Source organism: Mustelus asterias, chromosome 21 (genome assembly GCF_964213995.1).
Source record: "Mustelus asterias chromosome 21, sMusAst1.hap1.1, whole genome shotgun sequence".
Classification (NCBI taxonomy): domain Eukaryota; kingdom Metazoa; phylum Chordata; class Chondrichthyes; order Carcharhiniformes; family Triakidae; genus Mustelus; species Mustelus asterias.
Window position 1 is genome coordinate 2,849,576 of NC_135821.1, and position 17,593 is coordinate 2,867,168.

General features: G+C 51.2%; 1 protein-coding gene across 1 annotated transcript in view; it reads right to left on the bottom strand.

Annotated features, from left to right (window-relative positions):
- aldh16a1 (aldehyde dehydrogenase 16 family, member A1) overlaps nucleotides 1-17,593 on the bottom strand; it is a 79,630-nt gene that overhangs the window by 56,430 nt on the left and 5,607 nt on the right. Inside the window, exons 2-5 of the mRNA XM_078237256.1 lie at nucleotides 14,611-14,713; nucleotides 9,607-9,733; nucleotides 5,909-6,087; nucleotides 1,830-1,907 (exon numbers count right to left, since the gene is read on the bottom strand). Coding sequence (XP_078093382.1) covers nucleotides 1,830-1,907; nucleotides 5,909-6,087; nucleotides 9,607-9,733; nucleotides 14,611-14,713 — 487 coding nt within the window. The remainder of the gene's footprint in view (nucleotides 1-1,829; nucleotides 1,908-5,908; nucleotides 6,088-9,606; nucleotides 9,734-14,610; nucleotides 14,714-17,593) is intronic.

The window sequence follows — 17,593 nt, forward strand, 5'->3', positions numbered from 1 at the left end:
GGTTCGCATTTGTGGGACCTGCTGTGCACAAACTGACCGCCACGTTTCCCACAACAGCGACGACACTCCAGAGGCACTGCATTGGCCATAAAGCACTTTGGGATGCCGTAGGCTTGTGAAAGGCGCTATTAGAAATGAAAGTCTTTCAGTGTTAAACGGACCACGTTTCTGCACGCTCTCTGCCCTCGGACACGAGGGATCAGTATGCTAGCTTCTCTCGGCACTGCCTGCATACCTCTTGAATGAATTGATGACTAATAAGGCGGCACGGTGGCACAGTGGTTGGCACGGCTGCCTCGCAGCGTCAGGGACCCAGGTTCGAGTCCTGGCTTGAGTCACTGCGTGTGGAGGTTGCACGTTCTCCCCGTGTCTACGTGGGTTTCTTCCGGGTGCTCCGGTTTCCCCCCCCCACAGTCCAAAAGGCGTGCTGGTTAGGGTGCATTGGCCATGCTAAATTCTCCCTCAGTGTACCCGAACAGGCACCGGAGTGTGGCGACTAGGGGATTTTATAGAACCATAAAATCCTTACAGTGCCGAAGGAGGCCATTCGGCCCATCGAGTCTGCATCGACAACAATTCCACCCAGGCCCTATTCCCGTAACACATATTTACCCCGCTAATCCCTCTAACCTACGCATCCCAAGACATTAAGGGACAATTTAGCACGGCTAATCCACCTAACCTACACATCTTTGGAGTGTGGGAGGAAACCGGAGCACCCGGAGGAAACCCACGCAGACATGGGGAGAACGTGCAAACTCCACACAGACATTCTCACAGTAACTTCATTGCAATGTTAATGTGAGCCTACTTGTGACACTAACAAGTAAACTTTTGAACGGAACTAATACTTCCCTCCTCCTCCTTCAAATACCCTGTCTTAAGGGGATGTTGGCGACCATGGACTTCCATTGGATTGGTTCATGATGACGTTAGCCAAAGTACTGCAGTGGTTTGCTGTTGCTTTCTGCATTAGGCTGACCAGAAACTCTCACTTAGGGGGCAGCACAGTGACACAGCGGTTAGCACCGCTCCCTCATAACACCAGGGACCCAGGTTCGATTCCCGGCTTGGGTCACTGTCTGAGTGGAGTTTGCACATTCTCCCCGTGTCTGCGTGGGTTTCCTCCGGGTGCTCCCGTTTCCTCCCACAGTCTGAAAGACGTGCAGGTTAGGGTGCATTGACCATGCTAAATTGCCCCTCAGTGCCCTGAGAACTAAAGTTTACAGTTTATTTATTGGTGCCACATTAACAATGCAATGAAGTTACTGTGAAAATCCCCCAGTCGCCACACTCCGGCGCCTGTTCGGGTACACTGGGGGAGAATTTAGCGCGGCCAATGCACCCTAACCAGCACGTCTTTCGGACTGTGAAAGGAAACCGGAGCACCCGGAGGAAACCCACGCAGACACGGGGAGGACGCGCAGACAGTGGCCCAAGCCGGGAATCGAACCCGGATCCCTAGCGCTGTGAGGCAGCAGTGCTAAACACCGTGCCACCCCTGTAGGTCAGGGGGATTAGCGGGGTAAATGTGCGAGGGGTGACATGGATAGGGCCCGAGGGGGGTGGGCCCGGGAAAGATGCTGTGTCGGAGAGTCAGTGCAGACTCGATGGGCCGAACGGCCTCTTCCTGCACTGTGTGGGGATTATATGACTGTCTTTGTACGTGGTGCACAAGCTTTGGAGGGCGAGATGGGGGGGTGATGATCTGGAGGGGAGTTCTGCAGCAGAACCCCCAGCCTCACATAAGTGCGATAATGATTGGGACGCAAATACCAGTCTTACCAGCGACACTCACACCAGTGAATGGATTAGAAAGATGATCTTACCCATCGCGAGAGCAGGACAAATCTTCCATGTCAGTGACATCAAAGGGAAGTCGCAGGGAACGATTGCCGCAACAACACCTGAATGGAGACAGGAAGGAATAGATCAGCTGGAGGATTGAATGCATAAGGATGCATCTTAAAAAAAAAAATGCAATCCCCACAATGTAGAATCATGACATTTTTGCATATAGTTCTCATCCGGGGCGGCACTGCTGCCTCACAGCGCCCCGCACTGCTGCCTCACCGCGCCCCGCACTGCTGCCTCACCGCGCCCCGCACTGCTGCCTCACCGCGCCCCGCACTGCTGCCTCACCGCGCCCCGCACTGCTGCCTCACGGCGCCCAGCACTGCTGCCTCACCGCGCCCCGCACTGCTGCCTCACCGCGCCCCGCACTGCTGCCTCACCGCGCCCCGCACTGCTGCCTCACCGCGCCCCGCACTGCTGCCTCACCGCGCCCCGCACTGCTGCCTCACCGCGCCCCGCACTGCTGCCTCACCGCGCCCCGCACTGCTGCCTCACCGCGCCCAGCACTGCTGCCTCACCGCGCCCAGCACTGCTGCCTCACGGCCCCCAGCACTGCTGCCTCACCGCGCCCCGCACTGCTGCCTCACCGCGCCCCGCACTGCTGCCTCACCGCGCCCCGCACTGCTGCCTCACCGCGCCCCGCACTGCTGCCTCACCGCGCCCCGCACTGCTGCCTCACCGCGCCCCGCACTGCTGCCTCACCGCGCCCCGCACTGCTGCCTCACCGCGCCCCGCACTGCTGCCTCACCGCGCCCCGCACTGCTGCCTCACCGCGCCCCGCACTGCTGCCTCACCGCGCCCCGCACTGCTGCCTCACCGCGCCCCGCACTGCTGCCTCACCGCGCCCCGCACTGCTGCCTCACCGCGCCCCGCACTGCTGCCTCACCGCGCCCCGCACTGCTGCCTCACCGCGCCCCGCACTGCTGCCTCACCGCGCCCCGCACTGCTGCCTCACCGCGCCCCGCACTGCTGCCTCACAGCGCCCAGCACTGCTGCCTCACAGCCCCCAGCACTGCTGCCTCACAGCCCCCAGCACTGCTGCCTCACCGCGCCAGGGATGTGGGTTCAATTCCCGGCTTGGGTCACTGTCTGTGTGGAGTCTGCACGTTCTCCCCATGTCTGCGTGGGTTTCCTCCGGGTGCTCCGGTTTCCTCCCACAGTCCAAAAGACGTGCTGGTTAGGTGGATTGGCTAAATTCTCCCTCAGTGTTACCCGAACAGGCGCCGGAGTGTGGCAACTAGGGGATTTTCACAGTAACTTCACTGCAGTGTTAATGTAAGCCTACCTGTGATTAATAAATAAACTTTATCATCAGATAAGGATCAAGTAATTTGCCATAAAGACGAAGAATTTAAATCGGTACCGATGGGGAGCAGTGGACACAGTGGATCAGGATCCAGCAGAAAGCAGGAGTATGATATCTGTCCTGGCAATAAGATTCCCTTCATCTAAACTCAAGATTCCTTTTTGGAGGATGTTTCTGAGTTGTTAAACTTGCAAGGAGTGGGGAGCAGCTACACCCCCAGTCCATGGTACAAAATACACTTATTCAGCTGAATTTGACCCCAGGTTGTCAGAATCACTCAGAGGTTGTTGTGGGGAATTCAAACAGATCACGGTCGGCTCCTCTGAGGTTAAGCTTAGTCAACTAAACTAGCCGAGCTATACATGATCCAGGTATGCTTCATGTGACAACGTAGACAAACTTGTATCTTGCATCTCGCCCAGGCAGTGGCTGCCCTGGGAATCCTTGATGAAGCAGTGTCAGAGAGGATTAATGGTGCATCTAAATTATGCACGACTCAGATTGGGAATGCAGGACAGGCGATGTCGAGAGAGCTAACAGTAATCCACGCTGCACCAAAAGAGTGTCTCATAGTGACAGTGTAGTGAGAGCTTTACTCTGTATCTAACCCCGTGCTGTACCTGTCCTGGGAGAGTTTGATGGGGGACAGTGTAGAGGGAGCTTTACTCTGTATCTAACCCCGTGCTGTACCTGTCCTGGGAGTGTTTGATGGGGGACAGTGTAGAAGGAGCTTTACTCTGTATCTAACCTCATGCTGTACCTGGCCTGGGAGTGTTTGATGGGGACAGTGAAAATAAAAACACAGTTGGCAATAGCTCACTGGTCAGGATGAGCCTCAGGAACTCTGTTGGAGCCTCTCCTGAAACAATATCACAAACAACACTGTCGTTCCTGCCCTGTTCTCGCCACAGCCTCAATAACGCTACCTCGCCATTCCTCCCGGCGAGATCGTGGGTGTTGGTGCTCCAACTTTCAGTGCTTCCCCCTCTGTCGTTTTCCATTCCAGTTGACTGCAAACCACAACCCGCAATTCATAGAATCATAGAATCCCTACAGTACAGAAGGCAGCCATTCGGAACATTGAGTCGGTACCAACCACAATCCAGCCCAGGCCCAATTCCCATAACCCCACACAGTCACCCCGCTAATCCCGCTGGAGGAAACCCACGCAGACACAGGGAGAACGTACAAACTCCACACAGACAGCGACCCGAGCCGGGGAATCGAACCCGGGTCCCTGGAGCTGTGAGGCAGCAGTGCTAACCCACTGTGCCACCGTGCCGCCCACGCAGGTTCTGCCCCTCTTGCAGTTGGGGTGAAGGTGAAGCGGAGAGGGGTTTCGGGAGGGAGTTTGTGCAGGTCTTTCCCAACAGTTAGAATGAAGCATGTCATTGGGCCCTGATAACTCTGCATCAAAGACAAATTTGCCTTTCATTTCAACATTTTCAGTCTGCTGCCTCCACCTGCTGGTGGAATGGAATATTACAGCACGACGCAAGCGTGTTGAGGTTGTCTTTAATGCCAAGGTCTAAACGGGAATGAATGCTGCTTTGAGGTAAGGAGTATACATTTTATAGCATCTTTTACAGCCTTCTGACGTCCCAAAGCACATTTACAGTGAAGTGTCGTCATGTAGGAACCACAGTCACCTATGTTAGACACAGCAAGCTCTTGAAGAATCACTACTCTTAACGAACAGGTAAATCGTTTCAATAATGCTGGCAAAGGGTTAAATATTAACCAAGACAGCAAGAATAATAACTCCACCGCTCTTCTTCCCAATAGGGAGGCACTGGCATATTGGTATTGTCACCTGAGCAGCAATCCAGAGACTCAGGGGTAATGCTCTTGGGACGCGGGTTCGAATCCCACCATGGCAGATGGCAAAATTGGAACTCAATAAAAACCCGGTTCACGATTGAAATCTGTCGCCCTCACCTGGTTTGGTCTATGCATGACTCCAGACCCACAGTGATGTCCAAAGATGTGCAGGTTAGGTGGATTGGCCATGCTAAATTGCCCCTTAGTGTCCAAAGACGTGCAGGTTAGGCGGATTGGCCATGCTATATTGTGTCCCAAGATCATAGAAGAATAGAATCATAGATGTGTCGGTTGGATGGGTTCGCTATAGTAAATGCATGGGGTACACGGATAGGACAGGGGAAGAGGGCCTGGGTGGTAAGTTCTGTCAGAGGGTCAGTATGGGCTTGATGGGCTGAGTGGCCTCTTCTGCACTGTAGGGGTTCTACGAAAGTGGTTGGCTCTGAAGTAGCACAATCAATGCTGGCCCATCCAGCAACACCCACATCCCAGGAACAAACACACCCGTGAGGTGTGTCTTGTCCAAAAGATATTCCCTCCGACAGTGCGGTGTGCCCTCAGTACTGGGGATCCAGCCAGGGTGACATGTTCCTGCCTCTGGAACATACAACCTTCCAACTCAGCAGCAACAAAGAAAATTACAGCACAGGAACAGGCCCTTCGGCCCTCCAAGCCTGCACCGATCATGCTGCCCGACTGAACTAAAACCCCCTAAACCTGTGCCGCCCACCAAAAGATTTCTGACACAAAGCCTGCGAAATTAGTCTGATGGAAGGTCGGGCTCGAGCAGTGCCAGAGCATTGCCTGATTTTATTTCAGGTTGGCAACGCCTTAATGCCAAGGTCTAAATGGGAATGAATGCTGCTTTGAAGAAAGGGGCATGCATTTCAATGCCGTTGGTGCGGCTGTAGGTGGACCCGTACTGACCTACTGGCTTCCAGTCCTTCATTTCGACATCCATGAGCTGCGCCCAGCCGGCGTGGTGGTAGAAGTGTCGCACGACCAGTGGGATGTCGCAGTCCTGTGACTCTCGGATTGGCTTCCCGTTGTCCAAGCTCTCCAGCACACTCAGCAGCCTCTGGTGCTTCTGAACATTTCTGGCGATACTGCACAGGCAAAACAGCACAGCACACAGTGAGCATTGGGGCACACCGCACCTGACACGTCCCCCAATCATTCCAAAACCCTCATTCTGAACAGCCCCCCCACGCAATGAAATCCGCAAGGCCGATATTCACAGTGCCCAAGAGGGTTTGATTTTAATTTTGTTGAATAGAAACATGCAGGAATGGTTCTCATTCAGAGAAAAATTAAAATACTGTACAGCCTGGGAAGTGGGGGGGAATTGAAATACGTCTGTACCCTTTAGGAGCTGTGCATTAATCAGCAAGGATTTGATGGGTGGCACTGGTGGTTAGCACTGCTGCCTCACAGCGCCAGGGACCCGGGTTCGATTCCTGGTCTGAGTCACTGTCTGCGTGGAGTCTGCATGTCCTCCCGTGTCGGCGTGGGTTTCCTCCGGGTGCTCCTGTTTCCTCCCACAGTCAAAAGATGCGTGGGTTAGGTGGATTGGCCGTGCTAAATTGTCCCTTAGTGTCAGGGGAACTAGCTAGGGTAAATGCATGGGGTTATGGGGATAGGGCCTGGGTGGGATTGTGGTCGGTGCAGACTCGATGGGTCAAATGGCCTCCTTCTGCACTGAAGGATTCTACCATTCTACAATCTCAAATGGTAGAAGCCAATTATTTTGGCAATATTATGGACACTGCAGCCTCATTCTGCATATCAAGACTGCAAACAAATGGATGCAACAAGTAATGACTCCTAAAGAATATGTCAACTATTCTAGACATTATATTTTTCATTGCATCATAGTGCAGTATCGGAGGCCATTCAGCCCATTTAGTCTGCCTCAGCTCTTCGAGACCAATCCAATTAGTCCTCTACCCTTTCACAATCTTACTGCAATTTCTTTCTCACTCAAGCGTATATGCAATCACCTTTTGAAAGCAACTATTAAATCTATTTCCACCACCCTATCAGGAGTGCATTCCAAAGGCTAACCATTCAAAGCTTTTCTCCTCTTGTCACCTGGAGCTCTTTTCCCTGTTATTTTTGATGGTTACCCCTGCAGCTCCTGGAAAAACATTATTTACTCTGAACGCTTCATGATTTTAAACACGTTTATCCAATCGGTTCCAAGAAGAAGAACTCACTTCCTGACTCCCTAAGTCTATTTACAAGGTACACACTCGGAATGTTGTGGAATACCCCCCACTTGCCTGGATGGGTGCAGCTCCAACAACACTCAAGAAGCTCGACACCATCCAGGACAAAGCAGCCCCGCTTGATTGGCACCACATCCACAAACATACACTCCCTCCACCACTGACGGACAGTGGCAGCATGTGTACCGTCTACAAGACCCACGACAGCAACTCACCAAGGCTCCTTCATCAACACCTTCAGAGCCTGCAACCTCTACCACCGAGAAGGACAAGGGCGTGCAGTTGCATGGGAACGCCGCCACTCGCAAGTTTCCCTCCATACCGCACGACATCCTGACTTGGAAATATATCGGCCGTTTCTTCACTGTCCTTGGGTCAAGATCATGGAATTCCCTCCCTAACAGCGCTGTGGGTGTGCCTACACCTCAGGGACTGCAGCGCTTCAAGAAGACGGCTCACAAGAAGATGGTTCACTAATGTCCCTTTAGGGAAGGAAATCTGCCGTCCTTACCCGGTCTGGCCTACATGCGACTCTACAGCCACAGCAATGTGGTTGACTCTCAACTGCCCTCCAAGGGCACCCAAGGACAGGCAAAAAATGCTGGCCAACCAGCGACGCCCATGTCCCACGAATGAATTTTAAAAGAACCACCTTCTCAAGGGGCAACTAGGAATGGACAACGAATGCTGGCCTAGCCAGCAGTGACTACATCCCATGAACGAAAAAAAATGATGTCCACTTTTGTACTATCATAGAACCCCTACAGTGCAAAAGGAAGCCATTCAGCCCATCGAGTATACACCGACCACAATCCCATCCAGGCCCTATCCCCCTGACACTAAGGGTCAATTTAACATGGCCAATCCACCTAACCCGCACATCTTTGGACTGTGGGAGGAAACCCACGCAGACGTGCGGGGAGGATGTGCAGACTCCACATAGATGGTGACCCAAGCTGAGAATCGAACTCATTGTGCTGCCCTTTCATGTAAGCCTGCTTGTGACTAATAGATAAATTTTACTTTAAATTAGTAATCTCCCTGTCACCGTGTCCCTCAGCTGCTAGGCTAGGCAGCGGCCTAGCTGGAAGAAGGCCTGAGGGCCCAATGGTCTACCTCTGTTCCTATTCCTTACGTCACTAATTCTTGAGGGATTGGTAACCCAATATATACACCTGCCCCTATATACCCATATTTGCTGGGGATCTGTCAGGTTATGACAGGAACTCTGATCAAACACAGCATGGTACATGCCAAACATGTAGCTGCAAGTTAAGTGTAACTGTTGGACGGGCCTACGATGGCGCTATCCTGCCAAGAGACCAGAAGTGCAGCCAGTAATTTAGCTCGATGAATAATCAGATCCAACAACCTACCTGGATGCTCTCCAGCTTCTCACTATGGCAAACTACAATATATATCCGACATCTCCACCTGTCAGCTGGTACCTCCAGTTAATGGATGAGATTGATTTTGGCTCACTATTTACCCAGGATTGAAGGCCAGCTGTACGATAGGGACTTCATAAAATGACCTGAGCACCGAAATTGATTCTTCCTATCCAACCAGCAAGATTAAATCGCTGCCAAAAGCAAGCTCAGGAAAATAGAGCAGAAACACTATTTTAAGCTGAGGAAGCTTAACTTTAAAGTTTATCATTTATTAGTCACAAGCAAGGCTTACATTAACACTGCAATGAAGTTACTGTGAAATTCCCCTGGTCGCCACACTCCGGTCAGCCCCTGTTCGGGTACACTGAGGGAGAATTTAGCACGGCCAATGCAGCTAACCAGCACGATTTTCGGACTGTGGGAGGAAACCGGAGCACCCGGAGGAAACCCATGCAGACACGGGGAGAATGTGCAAACTCCGCACAGTGACCCAAGCTGGGAATCGATCCCGGGTCCCTGGCACTGAGAGGCAACAGTGCTAACCACTGTACAAGCGTGTGACCCCGAATTTGCAGCAGAATTTAGCATCAATTTCACTCCACGGTCATTACGAGACTGTCCAAATTCACTTTAAACAGCACTCCTGCCATTAGAACAAAGGACAAAGAAAATTACAGCACAGGAACAGGCCCTTCAGCCCTCCAAGCCCGCACCGACCATGTTGCCCGACTGAACTAAAACCCCATCCCTTCCGGGGACCATATCCCTCTATTCCCATCCTATTCATGTATTTGTCAAGACTCCCCTTAACAGTCCCTATCGTATCTGCTTCCTCTACCTTCCCCCGGCAACGAGTTCCAGGCACCCGCCACCCTCTGTGTAAAAGACCTGCCTCGTGGTCGTTCCAGTGAAGGGGAATTTGCAACCCCATCAACTTAGATTGAGTCCAATCCGATACTGTGATTTAGTTATTTACTGAGACAAGGCACATGGCGTCACACAATACCTGTACAGGTGCCTCGCTCTCACGTGACACGGCAACTTGCTCCAAGACTCAAAGGCCTCCTTTGCAACTTTAACTGCGAGTTCCACTTCAGCCTCCTCGCCCTCGATGATGGTGGCCAGAGATTCCCCTTTGCAAAAATACAAACAAAGCACTTTCAATCAAAGCGGATGCCTCAGCTGGGTATGGGCACAGTAACAGGGTGAGGGCATCTGTCTGTGTGGAGTCTGCACGTTCTCCCTGTGTCTGCGTGGGTTTCATCCGGGTGCTCCGGTTTACTCCTGCAGTCCATAGATGTGTGGGTTAGGTGGATTGGCCATGCTAAATGTAGGGAGTTACAGGGGGAGGCGGGGGGGGGGCGTATGGGTAAGATCGAGGAGTCAGTGCAGACTCAACAGGCCGAAGGGCCTCCTTCTGCACTGTGAGGATTCTATGATTCAGCCCCTCTGATCTGTTCCACCATTCAATGAGGCTGTGAATTATCCGGCTTGCAAGTGCATCCACCTGCCTTGGCCCCCATCCCTTAATACAGATGGCCAAAGATTTATCAATCTCAGATTCAAACTGATGAACTGAGGCAGCGACCCCTGCTTTTTGTGGGAGAACACTCAACACTTCACCATTCTTCTGCGTGAGAAGAAGTGTTTCCTAACTCCTTCTGTGAATAGCCAGGCTCCCATTTTTAAATAATTTCCTCAGGACTCCCTCACAAGCAAAACAAAAGTTTCTCTCCATCTAACCCATTAAATCTTTTACTGATATATCATTCCTTCCTGGTGCGAGGGTCAAGGATGTCTCGGAGCGGCTGCAGGACATTCTGGAGGGGGGAGGGTGAACAGCCAGTGGTTGTGGTACACGTTGGTACAAACGACAAAGGTTAAAAACAAAAGGGATGAGGTCCTAAAAGCAGAATATAGGGAGCGAGGCAGCAAGCTGAAATGTCGGACCTCAAATGAGATAATGATGCAGCTTTATAAGACCCGCGTCAGACCCCACTTGGAGTACTGTGCTCAGTTCTGGTCGCCTCATTACAGGAGGGATGTGGAAATGATTGAAAGGGTGCAGAGAAGGTTTACAAGGATGTTGCCTGGATTGGTTGGCATGCCTTATGAGGATAGGCTGAGGGAGCTCGGTCTTTTCTCCTTGGAGAGACGAAGGATGAGAGGTGACCTGATAGAGGTGTACAAGATGTTGAGAGGTATCGATTGGGTGGATTCTCGGAGGCTTTTTCCCCAGGGCTGAAATGGCTGCTATGAGAGGACACAGGTTTAAGGTGCTGGGGAGTAGGTACAGAGGAGATGTCAGAGGTAAGTTTTTCACTCAGAGGGTGGTGGGTGAGTTGAATCGGCTGCCGTCAGTGGTGGTGGAGACAAACTCGATGGGGTCTTTTAAGAGACTTCTGGATGAGTACATGGGACTTAATAGGATTGAGGGTTATAGGTAAGCCTATATATAAGCCTAGGTAGGTAGGGACATGACCGGCGCAACTTGTGGGCCGAAGGGCCTGTTTGTGCTGTATTTTTTCTATGTTCTATGTTCAAAAGGTAACGTGACACACGGGCCATGTAGGAACTGGATTTGTCGCTTCTTTGGACACGGGTGAGGTCCCTGAGGATTGGAGGATAGCGAATGTGGTCCCGTTGTTTAAGAAGGGTAGCAGGGATAACCCAGGAAATTATAGGCCGGTGAGCTTGACGTCCGTGGTAGGGAAGTTGTTGGAGAGGATTCTTAGAGACAGGATGTATGTGCATTTAGAACGGAACAATCTCATTAGTGACAGACAGCATGGTTTTGTAAGAGGGAGGTCGTGCCTTACAAATTTGGTGGAGTTTTTTGAGGAAGTGACAAAAACGGTTGATGAAGGAAGGGCCGTGGATGTCGTCTATATGGATTTCAGTAAGGCATTTGACAAAGTCCCACATGGCAGGTTGGTTAAGAAGGTTGAGGCTCATGGGATACAAGGAGAAGTGGCTAGATGGGTGGAGAACTGGCTTGGCCATAGGAGACAGAGGGTAGTGGTCGAAGGGTCTTTTTCCGGCTGGAGGTCTGTGACCAGTGGTGTTCCGCAGGGCTCTGTACTGGGACCTCTGCTATTTGTGATTATATATAAATGATTTGGAAGAAGGTGTAACTGGTGTAATCAGCAAGTTTGCGGATGACACGAAGATGGCTGGAATTGCGGATAGCGAAGAGCATTGTCGGGCAATACAGCAGGATATAAATAGGCTGGAAAATTGGGCGGAGAGGTGGCAGATGGAGTTTAATCCGGATAAATGCGAAGTGATGCATTTTGGAAGAAATAATGTAGGGAGGAGTTATACAATAAATGGCAGAGTCATCAGGAGTATAGAAACACAGAGGGACATAGGTGTGCAAGTCCACAAATCCTTGAAGGTGGCAACACAGGTGGAGAAGGTGGTGAAGAAGGCATATGGTATGCTTGCCTTTATAGGATGGGGTATAGAGTATAAAAGCTGGAGTCTGATGATGCAGCTGTATAGAACGCTGGTTAGGCCACATTTGGAGTACTGCGTCCAGTTCTGGTCGCCGCACTACCAGAAGGACGTGGAGGCATTGGAGAAAGTGCAGAGAAGGTTTACCAGGATGTTGCCTGGTATGGAGGGTCTTAGCTATGAGGAGAGATTGGGTAGACTGGGGTTGTTCTCCTTGGAAAGACGGAGAATGAGGGGAGATCTAATAGAGGTATACAAGATTATGAAGGGTAAAGATAGGGTGAACAGTGGGAAGCTTTTTCCCAGGTCGGAGGTGACGATCACGAGGGGTCACGGGCTCAAGCTGAGAGGGGCGAAGTATAACTCAGACATCAGAGGGACGTTTTTTACACAGAGGGTGGTGGGGGCCTGGAATGCGCTGCCAAGTAGGGTGGTGGAGGCAGGCACGCTGACATCATTTAAGACTTACCTGGATAGTCACATGAGCAGCCTGGGAATGGAGGGATACAAACGATTGGTCTAGTTGGACCAAGGAGCGGCACAGGCTTGGAGGGCCGAAGGGCCTGTTTCCTGTGCTGTACTGTTCTTTGTTCTTTGACATCTGTTCCTGTACCATTCTGCTGCTGAAACCCTCTCCGATTCAACTCCTCTAACACACTCCTTGCTGTCCTTTCATTTCCACCCTCCGCACATTTAACTTTGTCCGAAGTTGCCCATTTTCTAACTTGCATTGTTCCATTCACCCACAGCTCAGGGGCTGCAACTCTACATTTATGCAGTACCTACTGTGACTCAAAGACAGCATCTCTCGTAACGCTGCACTCCTCCCCGGTCCTGTACTAAGGTATCAGCCTAGGTCAGGGTGGCACAGTGGTTAGCGCCGCTGCCTCACAGCGCCAGGGACCGGGTTCGATTCCCGGCTTGGGTCACTGTCTGTGTGGAGTTTGCATGTTCTCCCTGTGTCAGCATGGGTTTCCTCCGGGTGCTCTGGTTTCCTCCCACAGTCCAAAGATGTGCGGGTTAGGTGGATTGGCCCTGCTAAATTGACCCTTAGTGTCAGGGGGACTAGCTTGGGTAACTGCATGGGGATAGGGCCTGGATGGGATTGTGGTCGGTGCAGACCCGATGGGCCGAGTGGCCTCCTTCTGCACTGTAGAGATTCTATGATTCTACGAGTTCCAATCGCAGGGTGGAGCTCAAACTCACAAGCACCCAACTCCGAAATAAAGCATTTTCTTTTCCAGTACAAAGAAAAGTACATCAAGGGGACAGGCCCTTCGGCCCTCCAAGCCTGTGCCGATCATGATGCCCTCACTAAACTGAAAAAACCCTTCTGTCCTCACTTGGTCCCTATCCCTCTATTCCCTCCCTATTCATGTATCCATCCAGATACCTCTTAAATGTTGCTATTGTAGAGCATATTATTACACTACCAGGAACAACTATCAGCTGCTCTATATATGTACAGAAGCTGATACTACAACTCTCACACTAACTATACAGTTCTAGACAGAAATCTATTGCTCTCTTTAAACACATTGTACAATAAAGGGAGGTGGCATTGAGGTATATCTCTTCTACCTCTGATGTCTTGCGCACCTATCCACACTGATGCAAGGACGTGTTTGAGTTATAAAAGGCCAAACAGGAGCAAACCACTTTGTTTCACCGAATGGACATGTAGATACATATGCAGGGGCGGCACGGTGGCACAGTGGCTAGCACTGCTGCCTCACAGCGCCAGGGGACCCGGGTTCAATTCCGGCCTTGGGTCACTGGCTGTGTGGAGTCTGCACGCTCTCCCCATGTCTGCATGGGTTTCCTCCGGGTGCTCCGGTTTCCTCCCACAGTCCAAAGACTTGCGGGTTAGGTGGATTGGCCGTGATAAGTTGCCCCTTAGTGCCCAAGGATATGTGGATTAGAAACTCAGAAATGAGGCATTTTCTTTCCCAGAACAAAGAAAAGTACAGCACAGGAGCAGGCCGTTCGACCCTCCAAGCCTGCACCAATCATGATGCCCTAACTAAACTCCAAAAAAACCTGCCCTTACTCGGTCCGTATCCCTCTATTGCCTCCCTATTCATGTACCCATCCAGATGCCTCTTAAACGTTAGATAGGTGGGCTGGCCATGCTAAATAGTCCCTTAGTATCCCAAGATGTGTAGGTTGGGTGGATTGGCCATGTTAAATTGCCCTTTAATGTCCAAAGATGTGTAAGGGATAGGGAAGATTCTCCGTCAGAGGGTCAGTGCAGACTTGAGGGGCTGAATGGCCTCTTCTGCACTGTAGGGATTCTATGATTCAGTGCACAATACCAGGGCGGGGTAAACTGTGGAAAGGTGAGTGGTGTTGGGAAGCAAAGAAACCCTACAGCAGGGGGAGCCTGATCCATACCTTACTGCAACCCTGAGGCATGGCCAAACTAACGGGATGAGGAAAGGGAGGGCAGCAAATGATACCAACTGTTTTCATAATCTCCAGTGAGAAGAGAAGATGGCGGTGCAGGTGAGAAGCTGTGTTAAGCTTCGATTTGGAAAAGACCAGCGCTCCTTACCAGTAGCAGGGTTCTTTGACGTGTAGAACTTCCGATTTTCGGGCTTCACCCATTTTCCGCCAATGAAATGTCCGAAACATCGCTTGTGATAGTCCAGCCAGGCCTGGCAGACAGAAACGGGATTTAGTGAAAAGACTCTTGCCTTCCCTTCACTGAACAACCTTCTTGACTTTAGACACCAAATCCTGCTAGCGTATAGGTACAGAGCCATCAGCTGTGCTCAACCAAGTGGTCCCGGGCGGCAGGGTGACACAGTGCTTCGCGCTGCTGCCTCACAGCATCAGGGACACGGGTTCGATTCCCGGCTTGGGTCACTGTCTCTGTGCACGTTCTCCCCGTGTCTGCGTGGGTTTCCTCCGGGTGCTCCTGTTGCCTCCCACAATCCGAAAGACGTGCTGGTTCCGAGGCCGGAATTGAACCCGGGTCTCTGGCGCTGTGAGGCAGCAGTGCAAACCAGCTCCACTCCGTCGCCCTTTATCCGGCTTTTCATCAGCAACTTAGCCATGCTAAATCCTCCCTCAGTGTGCCTGAACAGGCGCCGGAGTGTGGCGACTAGGGGAATTTCACAGTAACTTCATTGCAGTGTTAATGTAAGCCTACTTGTAACATTGATAAATAAACTTTAAAACTTTAAGATTGACAAGCAATGCCTAGATAGTAGCACAGTGGTTAGCACTGCTGCCTCACAGCGCCAGGGACCCAGGTTCGTTTCTGGCCTCGGGTCACTGTCTGTGTGGAGTTTGCACGTTCTCCCCGTGTCTGCGTGGGTTTCCTCCGGTTTCCTCCCACAGTCCAAAGATGTGCGGGTTAGATGGATTGGCCATGGTAAACTGTCCCTTAGTGTCCCAAGACATTTAGGGTGGTGGATTGACAGTGCTAAATTGCCCCCAAGTGTCAGGGGATTAGCAGGGTGAATGTGTGTGGGGTTGCAGGGATAGGGTCTGGATGGCATTGTCAAGATGTGGAGATGCCGGCGTTGGACTGGGGTGAACACAGTAAGAGTTTTAACAACACCAGGTTAAAGTCCAACAGGTTTATTTGGTAGCAAATACCATAAGCTTTCGGAGCGCTGCTCCTTCGTCAGATGGAGTGGAAATGTGCTCACGGGCATTCAGCCTCTGATCTTCAGGTAAGTGTTCTCCAAGGTGGCCTTCATGACACACGACAGCGCAGTCGCTGAGCAGAAACTGATAGCCAAGTTCCGCACACATGAGGACAGCCTAAACCGGGATGTTGGATTTATGTCACATTATCAGTAACCCCCACAGCTTGCCTCCCGGACTTGCAGGCTGTCCTGTCTGGAGACAATACACATCCCTTTAACCTGCTACCGGAACTGAAGGATTGAGTTATAAGGAGAGGCTGAATAGACTGGGACTTTTTTCTCTGGAGTGTAGGAGGCTGAGGGGTGACCGTATAGAGGTCTATAAAATAATGAGGGGTATAGACAAGGTAGATAGTCAATATCTTTTCCCAAAGGTAGGGAGTCTAAAACGAGAGGGCATAGGTTTAAGGGGAGAGGGGAGAGATACAAAAGGGTCCAGAGGGGCAATTTTTTCACACAGAGGGTGGTGAGTGTCTGGGACAAGCTGCCAGAGGTAGTGGTAGGGGCGGGTACAATTTTATCTTTTAAAAAGCATTTAGATAGTTACATGAGTACGATGGGTATTGAGGGATATGGGCCAAATGCGGGCAATTGGGATTAGCTTAGGGGTTTTTTTTAAAAAAAGGGCGGCATGGACAAGTTGGGCCGAAGGGCCTGTTTCCATGCTGTAAACCTCTATGACTATCTATGACTATGCTTAATGCTCCCTCCACCCACATTGTCTGTATCTTTAAGACCTGGCCGGCTGTAGGGATTCGCATTCTAATCAGTATTCTGTAACTTGATTTTGTGTCTCTGTGCACTGTTTGAGAGCACATTTCCACTCCATCTGACGAAGGAGCAGCGCTCTGAAAGCTTATGGTATTTGCTACCAAATAAACCTGTTGGACTTTAACCTGGTGTTGTTAAAACTCTTACTGTGGCATTGTCAATGCAGGCTCGATGGACCGAATGGCCTCCTCCAGCACTGTAGGAATTCTATTTATGACTTCCTGGCAAGATTTACCCAGTGGGGTTGAGGGGGGGAAAGGCAGCTGATTTTCACCTCATGTTCAGAGGCTACGTTGATTCACTCTTTTGCCTCACTGTAAGATCCTCCAACCCCAGCACTGAGCAGAAATGATGGTTCAGGTTTTAATGGGGTGCATTTGCAGAGCCACATCAGAACGTTGCCTTTACACACTGTTAAGAACTAACATATTCTCATTTACAGGCACAGAGTTAGGAACTACATTTGCTGAAAAAAAAGACTTGCATTTCTCGAGCATCTTTCGCAACCTCAGAATGGACCCGAGTGCTTTACAACTAACGATCATAGGAACTAGGAGCAGGAGTGGGCAATTCAGCCCTCTGAGCGCACTCTTCCACTTAACTGATCTTCACAGAAAGAATCGTAGAATCCCTACAGTGCAGGAGGAGACCATTCAGCCCATCGAGCCTGCACCGACCTCAATCCCACCCAGGCCCTATTCCCTGTCACCCCATGCATTTACCCCAGCTAGTCCCCCTGACACTAAGGGACAATTTAGCATGGCCAATCCACCTCATCCGCACATCTTTCAGACTGTGGGAGGAATCCGGAGCACCCGGAGGAAACCCATGCAGACACTCCACACAGAGAGCGACCCGAGGCCGGAATTGAACCCAGGGTCCCTGGCGCTGTGAGGCAGCAGTGCTAACCACTGTGCCACCATGCTGCCCCACGGAAGCAGGGTCATTGAATATCTTTAAAGTTGAATTAGATAGATTCTTAACTGCCAAGGGAGTCAAAGGGTGGACAGGAAAGTGAAGGGCACAGTCCGATCAAATGGCACAGTGGACTTGGAGGGGGGGGGCGGGGAGAGAGAGAGAGAGAGAGAGAGAGAGAGAGCGGTGTGG